Source organism: Molossus molossus, unplaced genomic scaffold (assembly GCF_014108415.1).
Source record: "Molossus molossus isolate mMolMol1 unplaced genomic scaffold, mMolMol1.p scaffold_m16_p_8, whole genome shotgun sequence".
In the NCBI taxonomy this organism is placed as follows: Eukaryota; Metazoa; Chordata; class Mammalia; order Chiroptera; family Molossidae; genus Molossus; species Molossus molossus.
In genome coordinates this window covers 25,077,856-25,099,095 of record NW_023425402.1, presented here as the reverse complement: position 1 = coordinate 25,099,095, position 21,240 = coordinate 25,077,856, and the positions used below count along the sequence as shown (strand labels likewise).

General features: G+C 37.5%; 1 protein-coding gene across 1 annotated transcript in view; it reads right to left on the bottom strand.

The window, feature by feature from the left end:
- Window positions 1-2,957: 2,957 nt before the first annotated feature.
- FAM83B (family with sequence similarity 83 member B) overlaps window positions 2,958-21,240 on the bottom strand; it is a 61,503-nt gene continuing 43,220 nt past the window's right edge. The window contains exons 2-4 of the mRNA XM_036249007.1: window positions 14,555-14,719; window positions 13,423-13,547; window positions 2,958-5,348 (exon numbers count right to left, since the gene is read on the bottom strand). Of these exons, the coding sequence (XP_036104900.1) occupies window positions 3,053-5,348; window positions 13,423-13,547; window positions 14,555-14,719 (2,586 nt within the window). The 3' untranslated portion in view covers window positions 2,958-3,052. The remainder of the gene's footprint in view (window positions 5,349-13,422; window positions 13,548-14,554; window positions 14,720-21,240) is intronic.

Sequence of the window (21,240 nt, the reverse complement as noted above, 5' to 3'; positions counted from 1 at the left end):
GTCCTGTGGAAAATGACTCTTCCCTCTCAGTTTTATTTTTATGCTATTAATTTATTACAAAGGGTGCAAAACTTTTGATCTATTATACTCAGCTTACCAAAACAAAAAAATCCTATGTTGTAGTACTTGGGAATTCCCTAGGTTATAAAGAGAATTTTAAAACCAACTTTTGTGAATAATGTGAAACTGAATATTATATTCTGGATTTGTGTTTATAAAATGCTATTGCTGTCAAGTTACTGTTATAGTTGTGCAATTTATAAAGAGAGATCAAAAGAGGGTGATTACTTACAAAGGACGTTCCTTAAGCCTAGGGGAATGAGAAGCTGGTAAGGCATGGTGTAGTATGGAATTCAAAATGCAGGCTTTTGTGTTTAAACCCCAGCTCCACCAATCCAGAGCTGTGTAACTCTTGGAAAATTAATGTAAGTTTTTTGAGGCGTACAGTCCTTCTTTGCAAAAAGAAGGTACTTACTTCACAGGGTTATTGTGAATGTTCAACTAGATTCCCTACCTAGCTTCCTACTCCAATGGGCTTCCTTCTCTAGTACACGAGCAGGTTACAGCTCACTAATGGTGCCTTTTCCCTTCCTCTCATTGCCACAGGTCAACAGGAAGGGGGTCAAAATGACTGCCTGGCAATTCTAACTGGCCTGCTAGGTTATATTCACAAATCAATCTCAACCAGATTCTTTAATCTCACCTATTATGATTATTTTAAGCCCCATGTGTCCTTGCTGTCTGATGGAATTCAACTAAACCCTTTTTGGTTGATCACTGTTCACACAGGAAATACAGACTTTTGTCACTGAATTCCCAACAGTTTGGGAGAGGCAGGAGTTGAACACGTTTGGGAGGTCATGTGATAAGTCAGTGTGTTACAGGCACTTTAGTAACATTACGTATTAGTTATGTGGCTTGGGCATTACCTCTTTGAATCTCAATGTCTCAATGATCACCTCAATGATCACCTATAAACAATGAGGGCAGTTTAGGGACAGGTCAAGGCCTGGTCTAGTGCAGTGCTCAGGAAATGTTTTCTTTTCCAAACTGTCATGTTTTTTTCCAACATATTTCTTATCATGTTTTGTTTTTTTTTATCCTCACCCGAGAACATTTTTCCATTTTTTGTGTGGGAGGGAGACAGAGAGAGAAACATCGATGGTTTTAAAATATTATGGAAAATTATTTAAATGATAGATATTTTAAAGCCATTATTTTAATTATTTTATAACACAGATAGTCATATTGACTGAATCTTGAATTTTTTTTTTTTTTTTATCCTCACCCGAGGATATTTTTACATTTTTTAAAAATGTTTTGTTCACATAGAGTGGGAGGGAGAGAGAGAAACATCGACATGAAAGGAACACATCAAGTGGTTGCCACCCACACAACCCAACCAGGGCCGGGGACAAACTGCAACCGAGGTACATGCCCGTAGTGGGAACCAAACCTGGGTCTCTCTATACTGCAGGCCGACGCTCTAACCACCGAGCCAAACTGGCCAGGGCTGAATCTTGAATTTTTAAACAATAAAATACTGCCCCACCCAGCAACTTAGGTGTTAAATTTAAAGTGTTGTAGAAACCCTTCCTACTTCTCAAATGATGTGCTGTTTCTTGAATTCTGTTCTTTGTGGATGAAGTAAAGCCAGGTTAAAGTCTCAGTAATGGATATGGAGCTATTATTTCACTACTCTAAGAAAGGCAAAGGGTCACTTATTATGTGAGTATCATCATCAAATTAAGACACAGTAAGCTTTAAAACCTTCAACCAGGTCCCATGGTCATGGCAGAATAGACCAGGTACCATTTTTCATAATCATCACGGCGCTCCTAAGAAAACATTGCCCAGTCACCCAGTATTTGGAATAGCATAAAAGAAGAGCAAAGTCGCCCTGGCCGGTTTGGCACAGCAGTTAGAGCGTCAGCCTGTGAACCGATGAGTCGCAGGTTCGATTCTGGTCAAGGGCATGTACCTTGGTTGTGATTCGTCCCCAGCTCTGGTTGGGGTTGTGCGGGAGGCAGCCACCTGATGTGTCCCTTTCCCGTCGATGTTTCTCTCTCCCTCCCACTCTACCTGAACAAAAATGAAAAAATGTCCTCAGGTGAGGATGAAAAAAAAGAAAAGAAAAGCAGTCTTCTGCGAGCAAACCCTCTAAGCATTGTCATACTAATTTTAAGATTAAAAAATTCATGTAGAAATTTATATTTCTAAATTTCTTTTATATATTAGAAAAAAGGGAGGAATAATTCAGGTTTTTCAATTCCTGCTGTCTTGCAGTAAGTCTGAAGGAAGAAATGACTGTCAGAGGCCAGCAGCTGATGGGTGAGTGAAGTACAGACCCCGGGAAAGCGTGGAAAGAAGCCCGTCCTGGATGGTTTTCAAGGAAGGAAACACATTCCCAGGGTGTACTTGTACTACATGAGGCTGATCCTTTGCAAACACTCTCAGGCAAAATAAAAAATATGCTGTATAATTTACTGTGCTACCCAACCAGCTGTGTATGTTCCACAGGAAAAGTAATAAAACATTAATAAAATATAACAAGTTATCCTGTCAAATTTAAAGATAATTAAAAACGAAAAGGCTATGTCTTATTTTCTCATAATCCAAAGTTATGAAAACCCACGAAGACATGTTATAAAGGGTCATTGAAAGTATTAGGATCCTTTTATAAAAGGAAAGACTTTGGAATAAATGGTTAAAACCCATGCACCATTTCTCCACTAAAGTTTCTATTTAAGACTTAAGAAGATCTTCAGTCTGAAGAAAACAATTTAATTACATGTTTTTACCATTACCATTTAACAATCATGTGTTTATAGAGACATTCCATCAATACCATAATTAAGCACAACTAACTTTGTCACACAGAACAATAACTTTACTGTACATGGTATGTTGGTAAAAATATACATCATACCCCAAATTCTGTCCCTACAGAAATCTATTGGCATGTTACAAAAACTGTCCACAATGTTCTTTGGACAAATATTTATAGCCACATTCATTTTGTATTTTAATATCTATTTTCAATTTATTTTTTTCATTTATTTTTATGTATGAAGTTTCCAAACTTCTGCATAAATCCTCGAAACTTGTTTTCATTTGGCTGGTATGTGTGGTAAACATTAGTGTTGTAATTAAGCCTTGGGCTGGACCTACCATAGCTGTTGCCCACAGTTGTGGATTTTATTTCTGGGCGGTGTATACTGGTATTTGGCATGTTGCTTGTTGGCTGAATAGAATTCTCAATCTTACAAAATGGCTCAAAACGACTGTAAATGCGCCGGTCAGTAGACTGAGTTCTCAGCAGCTCATTGGGCTTTGACCTGGAAGGAGAAACTGGTTTTCTTACAGGAGCAACAACTCGATTAATCTCCTTCGAATCTCGGTACTGGATCTGTTCTGTGTTAAATCTTGGGGCAGAGGCATCCCCTGCTCTTTCCAAGAACTTGTTTTCAACTGGACTTGAAGAAGGCATCATCTCATTCCTGTCACTGGATGGAGAATGCGCCCCCTGAGACGAGCTAACTGTCACATCTTCCTTACTCTTGTGGAGGCTGCCCTGAGAGGTTGACGAGGAGGCACGCTTTCTTCTTGGGGATGAATCAACTTTTGGTTCTGACTTTCTTGGGTTTTGACTATCTTCAGCCTCAGATGCTAAAGTGTCAGAACTACTACACATCCTATAAAAGGGAGATGCTTTGCTTTTGGATAGATTTTCTTTCTTTTCTGGAGTAAGGCTAAGCAATGACCTTAGCTTCTGAGATCCTTTTTTCAAAAAACTTGGGGAACCCTTCACTTCTTTCTTTGTAGTGAGTTCTCTGTTAGGTTCCTCTTTATTTACATCAAGCAAAGCAGCGATGGAAATGGACTTGGTAGCTGCGCCACTGGGAGGGTCTCTCTTGGTCACCTCCTCCTCTTCCACGCTGTCAGTAACATTGTGCATGCTTTTAGAACTTTTCAGTAAATCCTCTTTGGGTTTCTCTGGTTGTCTAATTCGATTCCTGGTAAGCGTACTATATACGTAATGCTTATTATGTCCAGGATCTAAATTGACTTTTGCCTGGTCAAAGAAGGGGAAACTTCGCCTTTTAAGCAGGTTCTCATTTTGTTGATTCTTTAGGTTCTCTGTCTGCTTATTTACACACAAGTTTGTATATAAATAGTTTGACTCCGGATGGCCAAGTGTAGTTTGGTTCAAGACTGCTGGGTGGTTTTCAGGAGCCTGCAGGTGGTGCAGTTTTGGTGTCTCTGACTGCGACGGTTGCTTGGGGATTGACTCTGGCAAAGGTTCATCTGTCAAAAGTTCTACACTAGTAGGGGTGTCTGGGACCTCTTTAGGTGTGTCACTTCCCTGGGAACCAATGATAGTTGAATTTGAGGAGCCAGTTGTACAACTGTTGACTTCCTGCTGCTCAGGTAGAGTTGGTTTAAACACAAAAGAGGGGCGAAGCCGTGCATGGGTATACAGGGCATTGGCTTTCAAATTCTCAGAACTATCATAGTTCTCAAAACGGTCACCTAGAGCTGATCCATTAGAATCAGGTGCGGCTTCTGAATGGTCATTTAAGTAGGATTCAATTCTCCAGTTACGCAAGAATGACTTCGTGGTATTTTCAAGGGTTGGCATTCGTTGTTGCAAAAAGCGAACATGATTATCTGTCCCGTTAAAAGACCTCCGCACATTAGAATTCCTGTCTGCAAGATGTGTTTTCCTCTGGGCAAGCCAATTGCCAAAACTCTGGGCAGGTGGGTCATGGTGGGTGGCATAGCCTCCCCGCGATGAGGATGCCACACTAAGACTATCCGAAGACTTCTTCCAATTAGCAGGGGGATTGATGGTTCTATTCATAGCCCTGTTCAGCAACAGGTATGGTGCCGTTTCTGGCTGCTCCCCAGCATAACTATGTCTCTTCCAATTTTCATTCTGACTGGGTTGATACTGACGGATTGTGTTTGGACCATTAAAGTTTGGAACAAAATGAGGTTTGTAACCTTGATTTCTTATGTGAAAATTGTCATGTTCATTCCGAGTATATATCCCTCTGTTTTTGAAGTAATTAGAATCTAGTTTATGAATTTTGTCTTGTCTACCAAGGAAGTTTCTTTGGCTGGAAACAGAAGCTAAGGAAGAGAGTGAACGCTGGTGACTGCCGCTCTCCCACAGGGCTTTGCCATGCTGATGAATTTGCCTGGTGGATTCTTCCTGCGCGAATGGCCTGGGGACACACGATCTGGCATAGAGCGTTCTAAACTCTTCATCAAAGGACTCAACAAGTTGTCCTGTGATGATCTGAACCATGCTGAAGTGAGCTTTTTCAAATGACCACATGTAGCTGAAAAAAAATTAAAGTTGGAGAATTATACATTTGCTGAGTTAAAAGATTAATGACAATATACATACCTCTACTAAGTAAAATGTGTCATTTAATGTTGACAAAAGAGTATATTTTGTTTGTTTTCCTTGACTACCATAAATGAGAACATCTCCAGTCATGACATGCTTGTAATACATATGTCCCCCACTCCATATTCATACTATAAACAACAAATCAACTTAAGTCCTCGGCTGAATCTGCCCATAATTCTTGACACTACTTACGAGAAGTCCAAAGAAAACCATGCTATGCACTTTGCATCTCTGCCTACTAAGAGTTTATGGGGTAAAAATGATACTATATTTCATGTATAGCATCCTGGCACGGTCCAGGTAAGCTACTATCACAGGAAAAGGTGACAGAACTGGCTTCTGCTGAGCTCTCCAGTCACATGAGGTTGGGCCCCAGTTTACTTGCATCCAAAATGAGGACACAAACAGCCTAATCGCTGCGATTCCTTAGAGTTCTAACATGTTATAATGCACTGTAGGTCTGTGCTAATACATGCATTTTCTCTCTATGACTTAGGAAGTGTAATTGAAGATGTGAGAGTTGTAAACAGAGAGAGGATTTGTAGGCAGCAGCCTCGGTCATTAAACAGTACACTCAGTCTACACGGGATTGGTAAATTTAATCCTCACAAACCATGCGAGTCAGAAAGCCAATTAAGATCTTTTGATACAGGTACAATTTCTAGGAAAGTAAATCTGTAACTACTTTATAGTATTTTGTAGAATTTCCAATCACTTTTCCAAAGTTTAGAGCTAACAGTTATCTTGAAGCTTCATGTAAAATTTTAAATCTGATGCTTGAAAATCTAAATAATTAACCTACAGAGTCACTGAGCTGAAAAAGAAAGTGTTAATATGTTATGTATCCAATAATGTACATGATGCAATAGGTTTTAATACAAAAGAAAGAACAATAGAGACATTCTCCACAACGAAGGCGTTTACTGTTTATACAGGCAGGGGAGACAATAATAAAGGCAGATGAAATTATTAAAACAATGTGTAGACTAATAATTTTAAATACATAGTATATTATAAATAACAGTGTGAAACTTAGTAGTTATTCTGATATGCTTAATGTTTCCTGGAATAGTTACTGAATGATGGTATGAGTAGGACATTTACGAGGTGCTCTTTATTTACAGATGTGTTGGCCACCAGGCTGACTTAAAAGAAATGGTGCAAAAGTGAATCGTTAAAGAAATTTTCAATCCAGCTTAAGATAGGAGTACAAAATATGTTAGAAACAGCAAGTAAAGGAATGAATGGTTAGCTATCAAATATGAGAAAAAATCCCTGGAGAAAGAGTTCAGCAATATTTTGATAGAAACTAGACAGGCCTGAAGTTCAGACTCGAAAGCTGTGGGAGGACAGTTTGTGTGGAAGAAGAAATGTAGAAAAAGAAGTAAAAATGGCCATGCATTGATTGAACACAGAAACAAACTCTATTTAACTAAAGTAAAGAAGCTATGTAAGAGATGAACCTTGAAAGCAAAGTTTGTGTAGAATCTGTTTCCAGGTTTGAATAAAGTATAATAAAAAGATGTTTGAAGAATGAATTTTCTTTCCATAGCTAATTGTATTAAAGACTTAAAAGATGAGTGACTGTGCTTACTAGGATGAGAAAAGTAGTTGGAATAGGTGATAAGAGACTAAACCATAGCGGAAACTGGAATGAGTAAAACGTTGAGCCAGAAATGAGAAGAAAGACTAGGAATACTTGCATGTCATAAGAATGTGCATTGGTTATGAAGTAAGAATTGCCCCCAGGTGTGGCGCTCAGGAATCTGAGAAGATAATGGTACTGGTGAATGCGTGACAGCTGGAAAAGGTTCTATGCTTTGGTAAATCAGGAAATAATATTGTAATATAATTTCAGGCAATGGAAAGACATTTAATTGGGAATATTTAATTTAGACATTATTCTCTGGAAACACTGACCGCTCTCAGAGATAAAAGACCTACTTATATCAATGTTTGGGCATCTTCCTGTAAAATTCCCAGGACCCCAGCCAATCACTGCTCTGAACTCAACTGTTGATAAGATTTCCCGCACAATTTCCAATAAGTTTTACGGTCCCTCATAATATAAAGACATACAAAAGATTGTCAGACATTAGAATAAATTTAGAAGATAGCTTATAAAGCTTAAAAGCTTAGATTCAATACAGAAACCGAACCAAACAGAAAAAAGTCACCTGGAGGAAACAGAGATAATGCACAAATAAGAATAAACACACATGCATACAATATCTTCAAAGAAATAAAGAGAGAAAAGAGTAAATTTATAAAACACAAATAGAATGTTAGAAAAATGTTTCAAGTAGCTGATATTCAAAATACTTGACAGCAAAAGATAATAAATAGGAGGATGGAAAGATGTAATCGAGAAAATCCCCCAGTCATTAATAATGCCCCCCATCCCTGGATGAAAAATTGGAGGAAAAAATACAATGGGAGCAGAAATCTAGTTACTAAGAATTCCAGAGAAAGACAAAAGAGATAATTAAGGAGAAGAAATTGTCAAAGAATAAATTCAGAAAACTCAGAATCGAAAGGTGTAAGTATTTGCATTGCGCAGAACAACAAATGAAGAGAAGGCCAAGACCTAGAAATATCATAATGAATCTGTGAACAGCATGAAATAAAGGGAAATCCTAGGCCCTTGGCTGGGTAGCTGAGTTGATCAGAGAGTCTTCCTGAAATGCCAATGTTCGATCTCAGGACACATACAAGAACCAACCAGTCAATGCATAAATAAGTAGAATAACAAATCTCTCTGTCTTCTTTCTCTCTGTCTCTAAAGATCAATCAATAAATAAAAGAAGAGAAATTCTAGATACTTCCAGAAAGAAAAATAAATAAATAACTTGAAGAGAACCAGAATGATAATAGTTTGAGACGTCTTAAATCGCGATTTTGAATGTAAGGTGATGCCTTCCAAATTCGGAGAAAAAAATGATTCAACTTAGAGTGTCATCCTCAGTTAAAACACAAATCATCTAAAATTATGAATTTCTGGACTTAAAAATTCCATGCTGATAGAAGATGTCCTTGAGCAAACTTGGGAAAAACCATGACTGGTAACAAAAGGGAGTTAAAATAGGATTAAAAGCAGGATTTTAAAAACTGTAGCTCAAACTATCCAGGAATATAGAAAATACCAGGACCCCAGCTGTGCTGCAGGTTAAAGACCTGCTAGTCCAGACTGGACATCAGAAATTATTGGTAGTAATCAGACATTTGGAAAGGTTGTTTATGTGCTAAGAATTCTGTAGTCAACTGGAAAAAAAAATAACAATAATTAAATAGAAGACAAAAACAACAAATAAAACCAAGATAAAATGGTCATTATTAACTCTGTTATGAAAGAGAAAACATATCATAAGTCACTCCATCTCTCATCAATGATAAATTTGACACAACTGGAGTAATGTATACACAGACTTCTCATTTAACCAAAATATTGTGATAAAACTGTATTGGGTGAACAGGGATCAGGAGGGCAAGTGGATATGGGTGGGTACAGGTTATAACTCCTCAATTGCCATAATATAAACTCAAAAGATCATATCTAAAAGTGATAAATCTAAAAATAGCAGTATAATCCCACTATTTAAGAGAATAAAATACAAATCAGAACTAGCTAAACTAATTAAAGAATTGTACCTAGTGGTCAGGAATTAGGAGTATATTGAGATGGAGTACAAAATACGTTTTGTATTGCATATCTCTCAGTATTGATTTTTTAAAATATGTGCATCTATTTACTTGAATAAAAAAATAAATGTACTTTATTTTTCAATCACCATTTATATTCAGTACCATTCCACACCAGTTTCAGAGTGTACAGCGAAGTGGCTGGACGAGCATGCACCTCACAGAGTGCTCCCCCTAGGCCCACCGCTCCAAGCACCTACCTGGCCCCATACCCAGTTACCTCAACATTATTGACTAAGTTCCTCATGCTGAAAACTGCATCCCTGTGGCTATTCTGCAGCTACCAATGTGTACTGCCTAATACCTTCTCTTTTTTGCACCCAGCTCCCCAACTCCCCTTTCCTCTGACACATGTCAGTTTGTCCTCTGTATCATAACTTACTACCCCACCCCTTCTAAACACACTGTCATATATTAGTCACAAAGTTGGGAGTGTAGTTATGAAGTCACATATTAAAAAGTGGCTCAAGAACTCGGAGTTCCTGATCAGAGGTAATAAAGTGAAGTACACAGAGTGAAAAGGGGGATGAGTTGTGGCATGGATTTCTAAATGGGATGACCTGCAAGTCTGATCAAAGATGACATCTTAGAGCCAATACCTCCACTGAAACTTATCTATTGAAAGTAACTTTTATAAGATCATAAAAAAAGAAAAAGGCTTGTGAAATTCTCTGTCAGTCAATTGTGTGAACAACACTAAATGTCTTCCAGATTTTCATATGACAATTTCAAATGAGGGTATCCAATTCAAAAACTGATTTTACACATCGATAAAAAGTATGTCAGTGTTTTATCTCATCAATGTTAGTATCACAATATGACAAAACACTTGTCACGTTTTCCTGATAAAACCACCACCGTGATGAGAGAGCTGCCACAGGATGTGTGACTAGGGACACGAGGCCTGTCTAGAAATGCTGGGTGTTTGAAACATGAAGACATTTTATGGCAAATAATTTTGAAATAAAGGGAAAGGCATTTTGTATTTGCCTATGAGGAAAACAGTGACAGTTATAAAATGAGAGCGACAAAGAATGGTTTTAACCAGAGGAAATAAAAATTTTGGCTAATTTCTATGAAGACTGGTTCACAACTGTTCCACCAGATCCTGTTGGAATATTGTTAACAATAGGAAAGTTTCATGATCATTAGTCAGGAAAAACAAAAGTGACAAGGACTGACAACCATTAATTAAAAAAAAAAAATTAAAATTAACATGAAATCGCCTTGCCAATTTGGCTCTGTGGTTAGAGCATTGGCCCATGGACCAATGGGTCATGGGTTCAATTCCAGTCAAAGGTACATAACTTGGTTGTGGTTTGTCTCCGGCCTTGGTCGGGACGTGCGGAAGGCGGCCAGTTGATGTGTCTCTCTCACATCGATGTTCCTCTCTCTCTCCCTCCCTTCCCCTCTATCTGAAGAAAAATAGGAAAAGATCCTCAGGTGATGATTAAAAAAAAAAAAACAATAATAAAAAATAAATAAAATTAACGTGAAATCATAAAGAGAGACTTGTTAGATAAGAGTTTTGATGAATTTTTATAATCTGTGGTCCTAGACATTCCATATCCACTCCAATAAAGAATAACTTAAATTTTGCCTCTAGCTTATGATATAGATAAAAAGACAAAGAGTTTGGTTGCTGTTGTTTATTTTCCCAACATCACCCTGAAAGTAGCTCAGCTATAGTCATCTCAACATACAGCACCTATTAATACTGAGTGGTAGGAAAACAAAGTTTAAGTGAATTTACTGTTGAAAAATAATCTTAAAAGCCAAGTTAAATAAAAATAGAAAGTATTCATTATGATGAGATTTAACCAATAAACACCATTCTATAAGTCAAGTGAACTCACAATTTTAATTTAAAAATTTCAATTAAAATCAGGTGGATCTGAACAAATATATACACATATAATGAGTTTTAAAAGAACATTAATTTAAGCACTAATTGTAATTTATGCTCTTAACATGTTTCCCTTTATTTATTTTTTATTCTTTATTGATTTTAGAGAGAAAGGAAGAGAGAGGGAGAGACAGAAATATCGATGAGAGAGGACATCGATTAGCCACTTCCTGCATGCCCCCTACTAGAGATTGGGCTCACAACCTGGGCATGTGCCCTGACTGGGATTCAAACTGGTGACCTCTTGGTGCATGGGTCGAAGCTCAACCACTGAGCCATACTGGCCAGGCTAACATGTTTCCCTTTAGAACTCCAAACTACATTTTCAAAAAAAGATGCCTCAGAAAGGGAAAGTTAGCAGGTACTTTTTAAAAAGGCCTAAAATAATAGTTACCATTAGAGGCTTTGGATGCATAAATTCTAATTCTCACAACAACGCCATGAGGTAGTTCTATTAGTTACCCTCAGTTTACAGAGGAGCAAGCTAAAGTGCAATCAAGTGAAGTACCTTGCCCACAGCCTTCCTCTTGTGGACTTAGGTCCCTAAGATTTCCTCTCACACTGCCCCGCTTACATCCACAGCTCTCCTGGCTTTTTCCCACAGTCTTTAGTAACGATTGAACTCTGCCCTGGTGACCTAGCGGTGCATCCATGCTTACTGCTGCTTAATCTGCCTGTTGGTATCGCCTCCCTGTGCATCCCATGCAGGACGCCTGACATGTATAAGAGAATATTAGGGCAGCCCTTACACCCTGGAGCCAGCTGCCAGTCCTGGACTGCCTGTGGCCCCTAGCTGTGGGGTTTGAGACAGGTCATTTAAACTTTTGGAACTTCAATTTCATAATTTATAAACTAGAGATGAAAACAATAGCCCCACAGATAAGCTAAGGATGGTGTTGAAATATGTAAAAGAGCGAAGCTAGAACAGAGTAAAATATATCACCAATGGAAGCCTTGGAAAATGCCAGAGAGTAGAATCTGAGTCATCTGTCTAGTGTCTACCACAACATTTTTAACAGCCAGGCTCCTCAATGTATTTTTGGTAGTACTATAGTGACTACGTGATAATTATCAGCTTCTTAACAGTGCTGAAATCGAAAAAATCTGTTTGATAGATTCTTCAGAGATGAAAAACAGCTTCTATTTTTAAGAACAACTATTAATAAGTTTATACTATGTAGTATTTTCAAAAGGAACAAAAACGCTTTTTATAATGTAGAGCTGTAGGGAACCTGAAATATTAGTCAAACCTCCTTATTTTTGGGGTAAAGAACTTGAAGCCAAAGGAAGTTATGTGATTTGCCCAATGTCTTAATATTCTTTAGAGGTATAGCCAGAACTGAAACCCAAGTCTCCAAGGGTCTATGGAAGAATTCTGTTTTTTATTTTTAAGAAATAACTAAACAGATTACACTAAAATTTGAAACTAATAATTTCTGTAAATGATATAATACTGCAGGCAAACACAAACTAGGCTATTATTAAAAAAGACAAGAATACGTGTTGGTGAGAGGAAAGGGAACCCTTGTGCACTGTTGGTGGGAATGTGAATAGGTGCAGCCACTGTGGAAAACGGCATAGAGCCTTCCCCAAAATTAAAAAAAAATTACCACAAAACCCAGCAATTCCACTTCTGGGTATTTATCTGAAGAAAACAAAAACACTAACTCAATAAGATATCTGCATTCCCATGTTCACTGCATTGGCTATTATTTACAATAGCCAAGATATGGAAGCAACTTAAGGGTCCCTCAGTAGACGGATGGATAAAAAAGATATGGTACATGTATACAACAGAATACTATTCAGGCATAAAAAGAATGAAATCTTGCCATTTGCAACAACATGGATGGACTTGAGGTCATTATTCTAAGTGAAATACGTCAGGCAGAGACAGACAAATACAGTATGATCTCACTTATGTGTAGAACCAGAAGAAGAAGAAAAAAAAAGTTTACAGATACAGAGCACAGGTTGCTAGTTGCCAGAGGCAGGAGGTATGGCATGTGCACAATAGGTGCATGTTTCAAAAGGTGCAAACTTCCAGTTGCAAAATAAATGTCACAGAGGTGTAATGTACAGCATGGTGACTATAGTTAATAATACTATATTACATATTTAAAAGTTGCTAAGAAAGTAATGCTGAAAGTCCTCATCACAAGGGAAAAAAAAGATTTTTGTGACTATGTATGGTGATGGATGTTAACTAGAATTATCATGATCATTTAACATTATATACAAATATTAAACCATTATATCTGAAACTAATATAATGTTACATGTCAATTATAACTAAAAAATAAAATAAAAATAACTAAACATATTACACTAAAATGTGAAACTAATACGTTCTATAAATGATTATTAATGTGGGAGGTAAACATAATGATCTTACCTGTAAGAACCATACATAACTTTCTGGCAGTCAATTAACAAAAATTTCTGTTCCAATTTTCCATGAAATTTGGCTCCTGTTTTTGAAAGATAATCTTGGCCTTTTACTGTCCGCACTCGAATATTCTAGAATTATATGTAAATATAATGTAAAAAATGAAGGTTAGAATGGGAATACTTTGCAAAGTTAAACATGTTAATATAAAACCTCAGTACCAAAAAAAAAAAAGTGTACTTAAAATAACTTTTAAACACATAACCAAAACAACCAAACAAATAAAACAGAGAAAAGCAAGTTTTGAAACATCACCCAAAAAAGAAATACTCTAGGAAAAGAGTAACTTACAATATGGAGGTACTACTTTACATTTACACAGGGTGGTTTCATAAACCACTTAGGGTCCTATTACAAGATCTTTTCAGGATATAGATTCATGATTTGAAAATAACTAACATAAAATGCACCCGCCTTTTACAAAGTCAAATGGAACTGAAATCACTGCCGAATGATTGCACTAAGCAACGCCTGCTGCATGAGAGAATCACCCAAGTAGTGGTGTCAAGGTTGTACATACAAACAGAAGCATCACGACTGGCAGCAAAGGAAACTCAGAAGCTCGAGCGCCTCATTATCAAGAAAAGCACCATAGCCCTGGCCAGTTTGGTTCAGCGGTTAGAGCACTGGCCTGCAGTCCTGAGAGACCCAGGTTCGGTTCCGGCTAGGGGCGCGTGCCTCGGTTGGTTTGTCCCTGGCACTGGTTGGTCGTGCGGGTGGCAGCCACTCAATGTGTCACTTTTGGTCAATGTTTCTCTCTCTCTCTCTGTTCCTCTCTCTCCCTCCCACTCTACCTGAACAAAAAAATGGAAAAATGTCCTTGCATGAGGATTTAAAAAAAAAGAACGAAAACACCATATATATTTGTCACAAAGATGTGTGTTTTCAGTAACATTTGCAAAAGTACAAGGGTCCCCTTTTGTGATTTATCATTATTCTACCTTAACTTATAGATATATGTAATTTTTTTCTATTTTACTTTTAGAGTAATATAGCTTAACATGTCTTAAATTTGACTGAGAGAATAGTACACACTCTATAAAAAGAGTACCTGAGGGAAAAAACATGGAATGCTTACCCTGAGACGTTGAACTTGACAACCCTGTTTCTCAGACATATTTAGGAAATGATTAAAGTTGGATTCATCGAGCAGAATGTACACAGATATCCCTCGAGTTGATGCCTCCACTATTTCTTTGAAAATGTCCACATCTGTAAACATGTCCATCACTAAAGCAATGACCTGTTCAAGATAAGAATGTCAAACCATTTTAGATACCCACAAGGAAAAGATCTAGAAAGTGGTGCTTTCAATAAAAATTGGATGAAACAGAACATTAAATACATGATACATACAAATGTATACACAAATATTTGTGTTTTCAAAAATAGAAGATAGACAATAAAAAAGTATGTTGAAAATAAACAAATGATTATATACACATATGTAACACTAAGTAAGTTCATACTAGCTTTAAGTCAAAGGGAATATGCATTTCAGTACAGTGTTGAGTGAAGGGCCAGCTGGAATCATGAATTACAAGGCTGCCATAGGCTGGATAAAGGGGACAGTTAGATGGAAGGTGGAAATCAGTATCACATATTTACATAGGAAATATTTCCAAGGAAAAGCAATGTTTCTGGATAAGTTGTTAAGAATAAAAGTACTGGAGACCTGGGACAAACAAAAAAATTTTTTCTAGAAACAGAAATATAATTAAGTAAGAGCCAAAGATGAGAAAGGGTATAAAAAGACTTTAAGACCAGAAAATTAAATACACGTGTCTAAAGTTAGTTTAGAAAACAGAATAAGCAAAAAAAAAAAAGAAAACTTCTGAAAAGTTCCATAGCACAAAGTTAAAAAGAATTAAAGTAATATTGTATATTACCAGGTATCAGAGGGAAAAAAGCCAGAAATACAAGTACAGATGGTAATCATATGGGAATATATGAAATAGGCTATATAATATCTGCAGTTATAGGCTATGATACTACAAAAAAACATGATTGGGAGTCAATGGCTGAGTATATGTAGGACAATATCATGAGAGGAGAGAAGGTCAAGGGACTGGTCTTTACGGAAATTGCTAGGAACTGAGACAGGAATAGAAGTAAAAGGAGTGGCAGAGAACAAAAATCATCAAGAAATGAGAGAGCCCTGGCCTGTTTGGCTCAGCGGTTAGAGCGTCGGCCTGTGGTCTAGAGAGACCCGGGTTTGGTTCCCGCTAAGGGCATGTACCTCGGTTGCAGTTTGTCCCCGGCCCTGGTTGGTCATGCGGGTGGCAGCCACTCAATGTGTCCCTTTCACGTCGATGTTTCTCTCTCTCTATCTCTTCCTCTCTCTCCCTCCCACTCTATCTGAACAAAAAATGGAAAAATGTCCTCAGGTGAGGATTAAAAAAAAAAATAGAAATGAGAGAAAATGGAATGACCTAGGAAGATACACATGGTAACAACAGCCAGGATAATGTAATGTATACACTGGGAATATATTAGAAGATGAGGAAAGTCATGGACAACATATTAAATCATTTCATTTTCTCTAATACGATGTTCAAACAAAATACTGGACTGTGAATAAATTACACAAGTTGATGACATTCTCCAAACTACCTGGGAAGCACACTTGAGTTAGATTTTCTCTAGGAAGAACAATTTCCATCATTCTAGTGGCCTCTCATGAACCTTTTCTTATTTATAAATGGCATGAAGTGACAGAAGAATGAAGAAGCTATTGAAACCACCTCATTCATGTCTCAGGAATATTATTTATAACCTCAAATATGTGAAAACCTTCAAATCACACTCATGATTATTTTTTTATTATTGACACTATTACATGTATCTCCCATTTTCCTCCTCTTTGCGCTCCCCCCACCGGCCTTCGCCGGGGTTGCCTGTGGTCCATGAGTGTACCCTGCAACAAGAAGTGGTGTGAAGATGTATGGGCACTGAGATGAAGAGAAAAAACGTCCATATTATCAACTTATTTTACAAAATAACTCTTAGAAATATATGTCTGGAGCAGTCTGGCACCATAACTTTTTAAACTAGAAAGGAATTTTTTAAATAGGAAAACGTTATTATAAAACATGATACTCTTGAAGTAATAATCAGCATACCTAAAGAGTTTATTTTTAATTTGCCAGATAGTTTCATGTAACAAATTACTGGAAACTTGGAAATGAACAAATACACATTACCAGGATAAATAAAAGTTTCTGTTTGCAAAAAGTAATTGAAGTCACTCAGCCAACAGATGATTCTAGCACACCAAAGGGAAAACAAATGCCAGTCTCTCTTGCATGACAGATAACACACTGGACCAGAATCCAGGAGACTAGATCACACATCTTTGACAAAGCTTATTTGATATCAGTTGAGTCTGGTAGCTTATCAAGACTTCTGGTGCACTGTATCGTCACTCGATATGTTGAAGAAGAATAGAAAGTCTACAGAAAATTTTAGTTGTGCCAAGAGAGGCAAAATAAAATGTAGTTCTTTTTTTTTTTAATGGTGGGTTAAATTCCAGGAAAGGAATACATAATTAGAAATTAGGTATGCCAAATCAAATCTGAAGGTATTATATTCTCAGTCATTCAATTTGCACTGTGTTTTACAAATGACTACCATGGCTATATATAATAAAATAAATTATAAACCTGATTAGGAGAAGGCTTTTCAAAAGGTACATCAATTCATTTTATAAGTCAATACAGAAACCAGTTATATTAAATGGCATTCAAGAAACCACCAGGGTATTATATACTATTTGAATTCTTCTTTTTCTTCTTCTTTAATTTCTGTTTTATTCTTGCTTTAAAAGTTAAAAAAAAGTAAATAAATAAATGCATTAATCAAAACACGAGACTTAAAATTTTTTAGAAAGACCTTCCTAGTTGTTTTTAAGATTTGAGTGAAACTTCACATCTTTTAGTGGTTTCAGAGAATCTGACTCAAGGGTATCTGCGTTCTCTTATCTTTCTCACAGTAGTAAATTTTCCTGAAGTGACTGAGACAGTGGAGGTCACACTGAATTGAAATAATATAAACACTGACAATAAATTTATGATAAATTCATATTCATGACACAATTTGAGGCCATTCAGGACAATAATCACTTTTAAAGAAATATATTGTAATAATTCAGAAAAAAATTGCTCTATACATACATGAGTGTTGTGGGGGGTACATAGTAGAATGAAACAGGGTTTCATGGAAAAGCCTTAAATAATGAATAAAAGTTATTTTTACCCCCCCAAGTTGGAAGAGTAGCATTGAAAGTGATAGTATATTTTAATACATTTACTGAACTAACCTAAAGTTAAACACTTATATTTATAGATATGGAATAAGTTTAGTTAGGATTTATACAGATTATAAAGTCTCTTTAAATTGTGACATACTTAGATTGTATCTAAAGAACATTATAAATCTTAAAGAAGAAAATATCTGGTCAAAATAGTACCTTGGGACAGAGAGGAAAAATGGCGGCGGAGTGAACGGAGCTACACAGACCGTCTCCCAGAACCAAACTGGAATTACAACTATAACACAGACAAATCGACAGGAAAAAGCAACAGAAAAGCAGATTGCGAGGACCATACAACCAGGGACACTGACTCAATCCTGGTAGCACGAGACAGGAGCTGGGAGCTGGGAGCCCACGGTTGGCAGCTCGGCAGCGGCCTTAGCTGGGAGCAGCGCCCTCGGGTCACACTCCCAGGTGGCTCCACAGCGCAGCCGGGACAGAGGCTGAAACAGCCACAGCCACTCACCTTGGGCTCCGGCAGAGGGAGGGCAGAATGGACTGGAACTGTGTCGGGACACTCAGGATTTGGAGGGCGCTCAGAGCTTTGGCTGAGTGCAGCCACTCAGGATGGTGGGCATATTGCTCCTTCCCAGGGCTCTGAGGAGAGGCAGCAGCCCCTCCCTCGGAGATCCAACCCCACCCTGTGGGCCATTGAAGTGTTAATTGAGGCTCACTAACAACCAGCATCTGCCCCACCCTCCTGAAATCCCCTTGTGCTAAGGACTTGAGGGAGCTTTTCAATCAACTGACAACCCAAAACTCATCAAGTAACCAGGACTGCTAGCCTCCAGGCAAAAAGCTAGAGGGTAACAGTACCTTTCCTGGGCTGGCAACTTTAACCAGGAAAGTAAGACTTGACAGTGGTGTTCAACGTGGGTCCTCCCTCGTTCATCTAAACACAGGAGAGGGAGCCACAAACAGCAGAACACCAACACCCACAGGGAGAACTTGACAGGCTCCAAAGCCCACAGTGATAGCCAAAATGGTGAAACACAGAAACAGAAGCCAAATGAAAGAGCAAGAGAGATGAGATCAATGTGGAGCAATTAGGCATGTTAACAGAGCTAGAATTCAGAGCCATGATCTTGAGGAAGCTGAACAGCATGAGTAAGGACATAGAGACACTGAAAATAAGCCAATTGGAAATTAAAAACCAACAAGAAGAGATAAAAAATGACATATCAGAAATGAAAAACACATTGGAAGGTTTAAAAAGCAGAGTAGAGGAAGCTGAGGACCGGATCAGTGAATTAGAAGACAGGGAAGAAAAAATCAACCAATCAGAAAAACAAAAGGAAAAAACTATTAAAAAACAGGAAGACAGCTTAAGAGAACTATGGGACAACTGGAAACGTAATAATATTCGCATCATAGGAGTCCCCAAAGAAGAAGAAAATGAGCAAGGGATAGAGAATATATTAAAAAAAATAGTGAGAGAAAACTTCCCTAATTTGGTGAAGGAAGAAGGCATTCAAGTTCAAGAAGCACAGAGAGTCCCAAGTAAGAAGAACCCAAACAGGCCCACACCAAGACACATAGTAATTAAAATGCCACAAATTAAAGACAAAGAGAGAATCCTAAAAGCAGCAAGAGATAAGCAACAGGTTACCTACAAAGGGAACCCCATAAGGCTCTCAGCTGACTTCTCACAAAAAACACTACAGGCCAGAAGAGAATGTCATGAAGTAATCAAAGCCATGAAAAACAAAAATCTGAATCCAAGACTACTCTACCCAGCAAGGCTATCATTCAAAGTAGAAGATCAAATAAAGAGCTTCCCAGACAAAAAAAAAAAAAGGCTAAGGGAATACATTAGCACCAAACCAGCACTGCAAGAAATGTTAAAAGGACTGCTGTAATTAGCAGTAGAAATGGGAAGAAAAATAGAACCACACTAAACAAAAATGGCAATAAATAAGTACATATCAATAATCACCTTAAACATAAATGGATTGAATGCTCCCATAAAAAGACACAGAGTAGCTGATTGGATAAGAAAGCATGACTCATCTATATGTTGCTTACAAGAGACCCACCTCTCAACAAAAGACTCACATAGGTTGAAAGTGAAGGGATGGAAAAAAATTTTCCAAGCAAATGGAAAGCAAAAAAAAAGCTGGGGTAGCAATTCTCATATCTGATAAAATAGATTTCAAAATGAAGACCATAACTAGAGACAAAGGTGGCCACTGCATAATATTGAAAGGATCTATCCAACAGGAAGATATAACCTTGATAAACATATATGCACCCAATACAGGAGCACCAAAATATATTAAAAATCTTCTGGAGGACTTCCGAGGAGAAATCGACAACAATACAATCGTAGCAGGGGACTTCAACACCCCGTTGACAGCACTGGATAGATCCTCTAGGCAAAAAATTAGCAAGGAAACAGAGACTCTAAATGAAGCACTAGACCAAATGGATTTAATAGATATCTACAGAGAATTACACCCCAAAACTACAGAATATACATTCTTCTCAAGTGCACATGGGACATTCTCAAAGATAGACCACATGATAGGACACAAACTAAATCTCTACAAGTTCAAGAAGATTGAAATCATATCAAGCATCTTCTCAGATCACAATGGCATGAAACTAGAAATTAATTGCAACAAGAACATGCAAAGACATTTCAACACATGGAGGCTAAATAGCATGTTATTAAACAATGAATGGGTCACTGAGGAGATCAAGGAAGAAATTAAAAACTTCCTGGAAACCAATGAAAATGAACACTATAGGCCTACCTCAAAAAACAAGAAAAATTTCTAATTGACTGTCTAACCTCACAACTTAAAGAATTAGAAAGGAAACAAAAAGATAACCCCAGAGCAAGTAGAAGGAAGGAAATAGTGAAGATCAGAGCTGAAATAAATGACATAGAGACCAAAAAAACAATTCAAAGGATCAATGAAACAAAGAGCTGGTTTTTCGAAAAGATAAACAAAATTGATGGACCCTGAGCTAGACTCACCAAGAAACAAAGAGAGAGAACCCAAATACACAAAATCAGAAATGAAAGAGGAGAAGTAACAACCAACACCACGGAAATACAAAAGATCATTAACAACTACTATGAACAACTATATGGCAACAAATTCGACAATCTAAGCGAAATGGACAAATTTCTAGAAACACACAGTCTCCCAAAACTATTCCCGGAAGAGATAGAAAACTTGAACAGACCAATAACAACTAAGGAAATTGAAAAGGTAATCAAGACTCTCCCAGCAAACAAAAGCCCAGGCCCAGATGGCTTCACGGGGGAGTTTTACCGAACATTCAAAAAAGAACTAACACCCATTCTCCTCAAACTATTTCAAAAATTTCAAGAAGAAGGAAGACTTCCAAACATGTTCTATGAGGCCAGTATAATTCTAATTCCAAAACCAGTAAAAGACACTACGCAGAAAGAAAACTACAGGCCAATATCCCTGATGAAC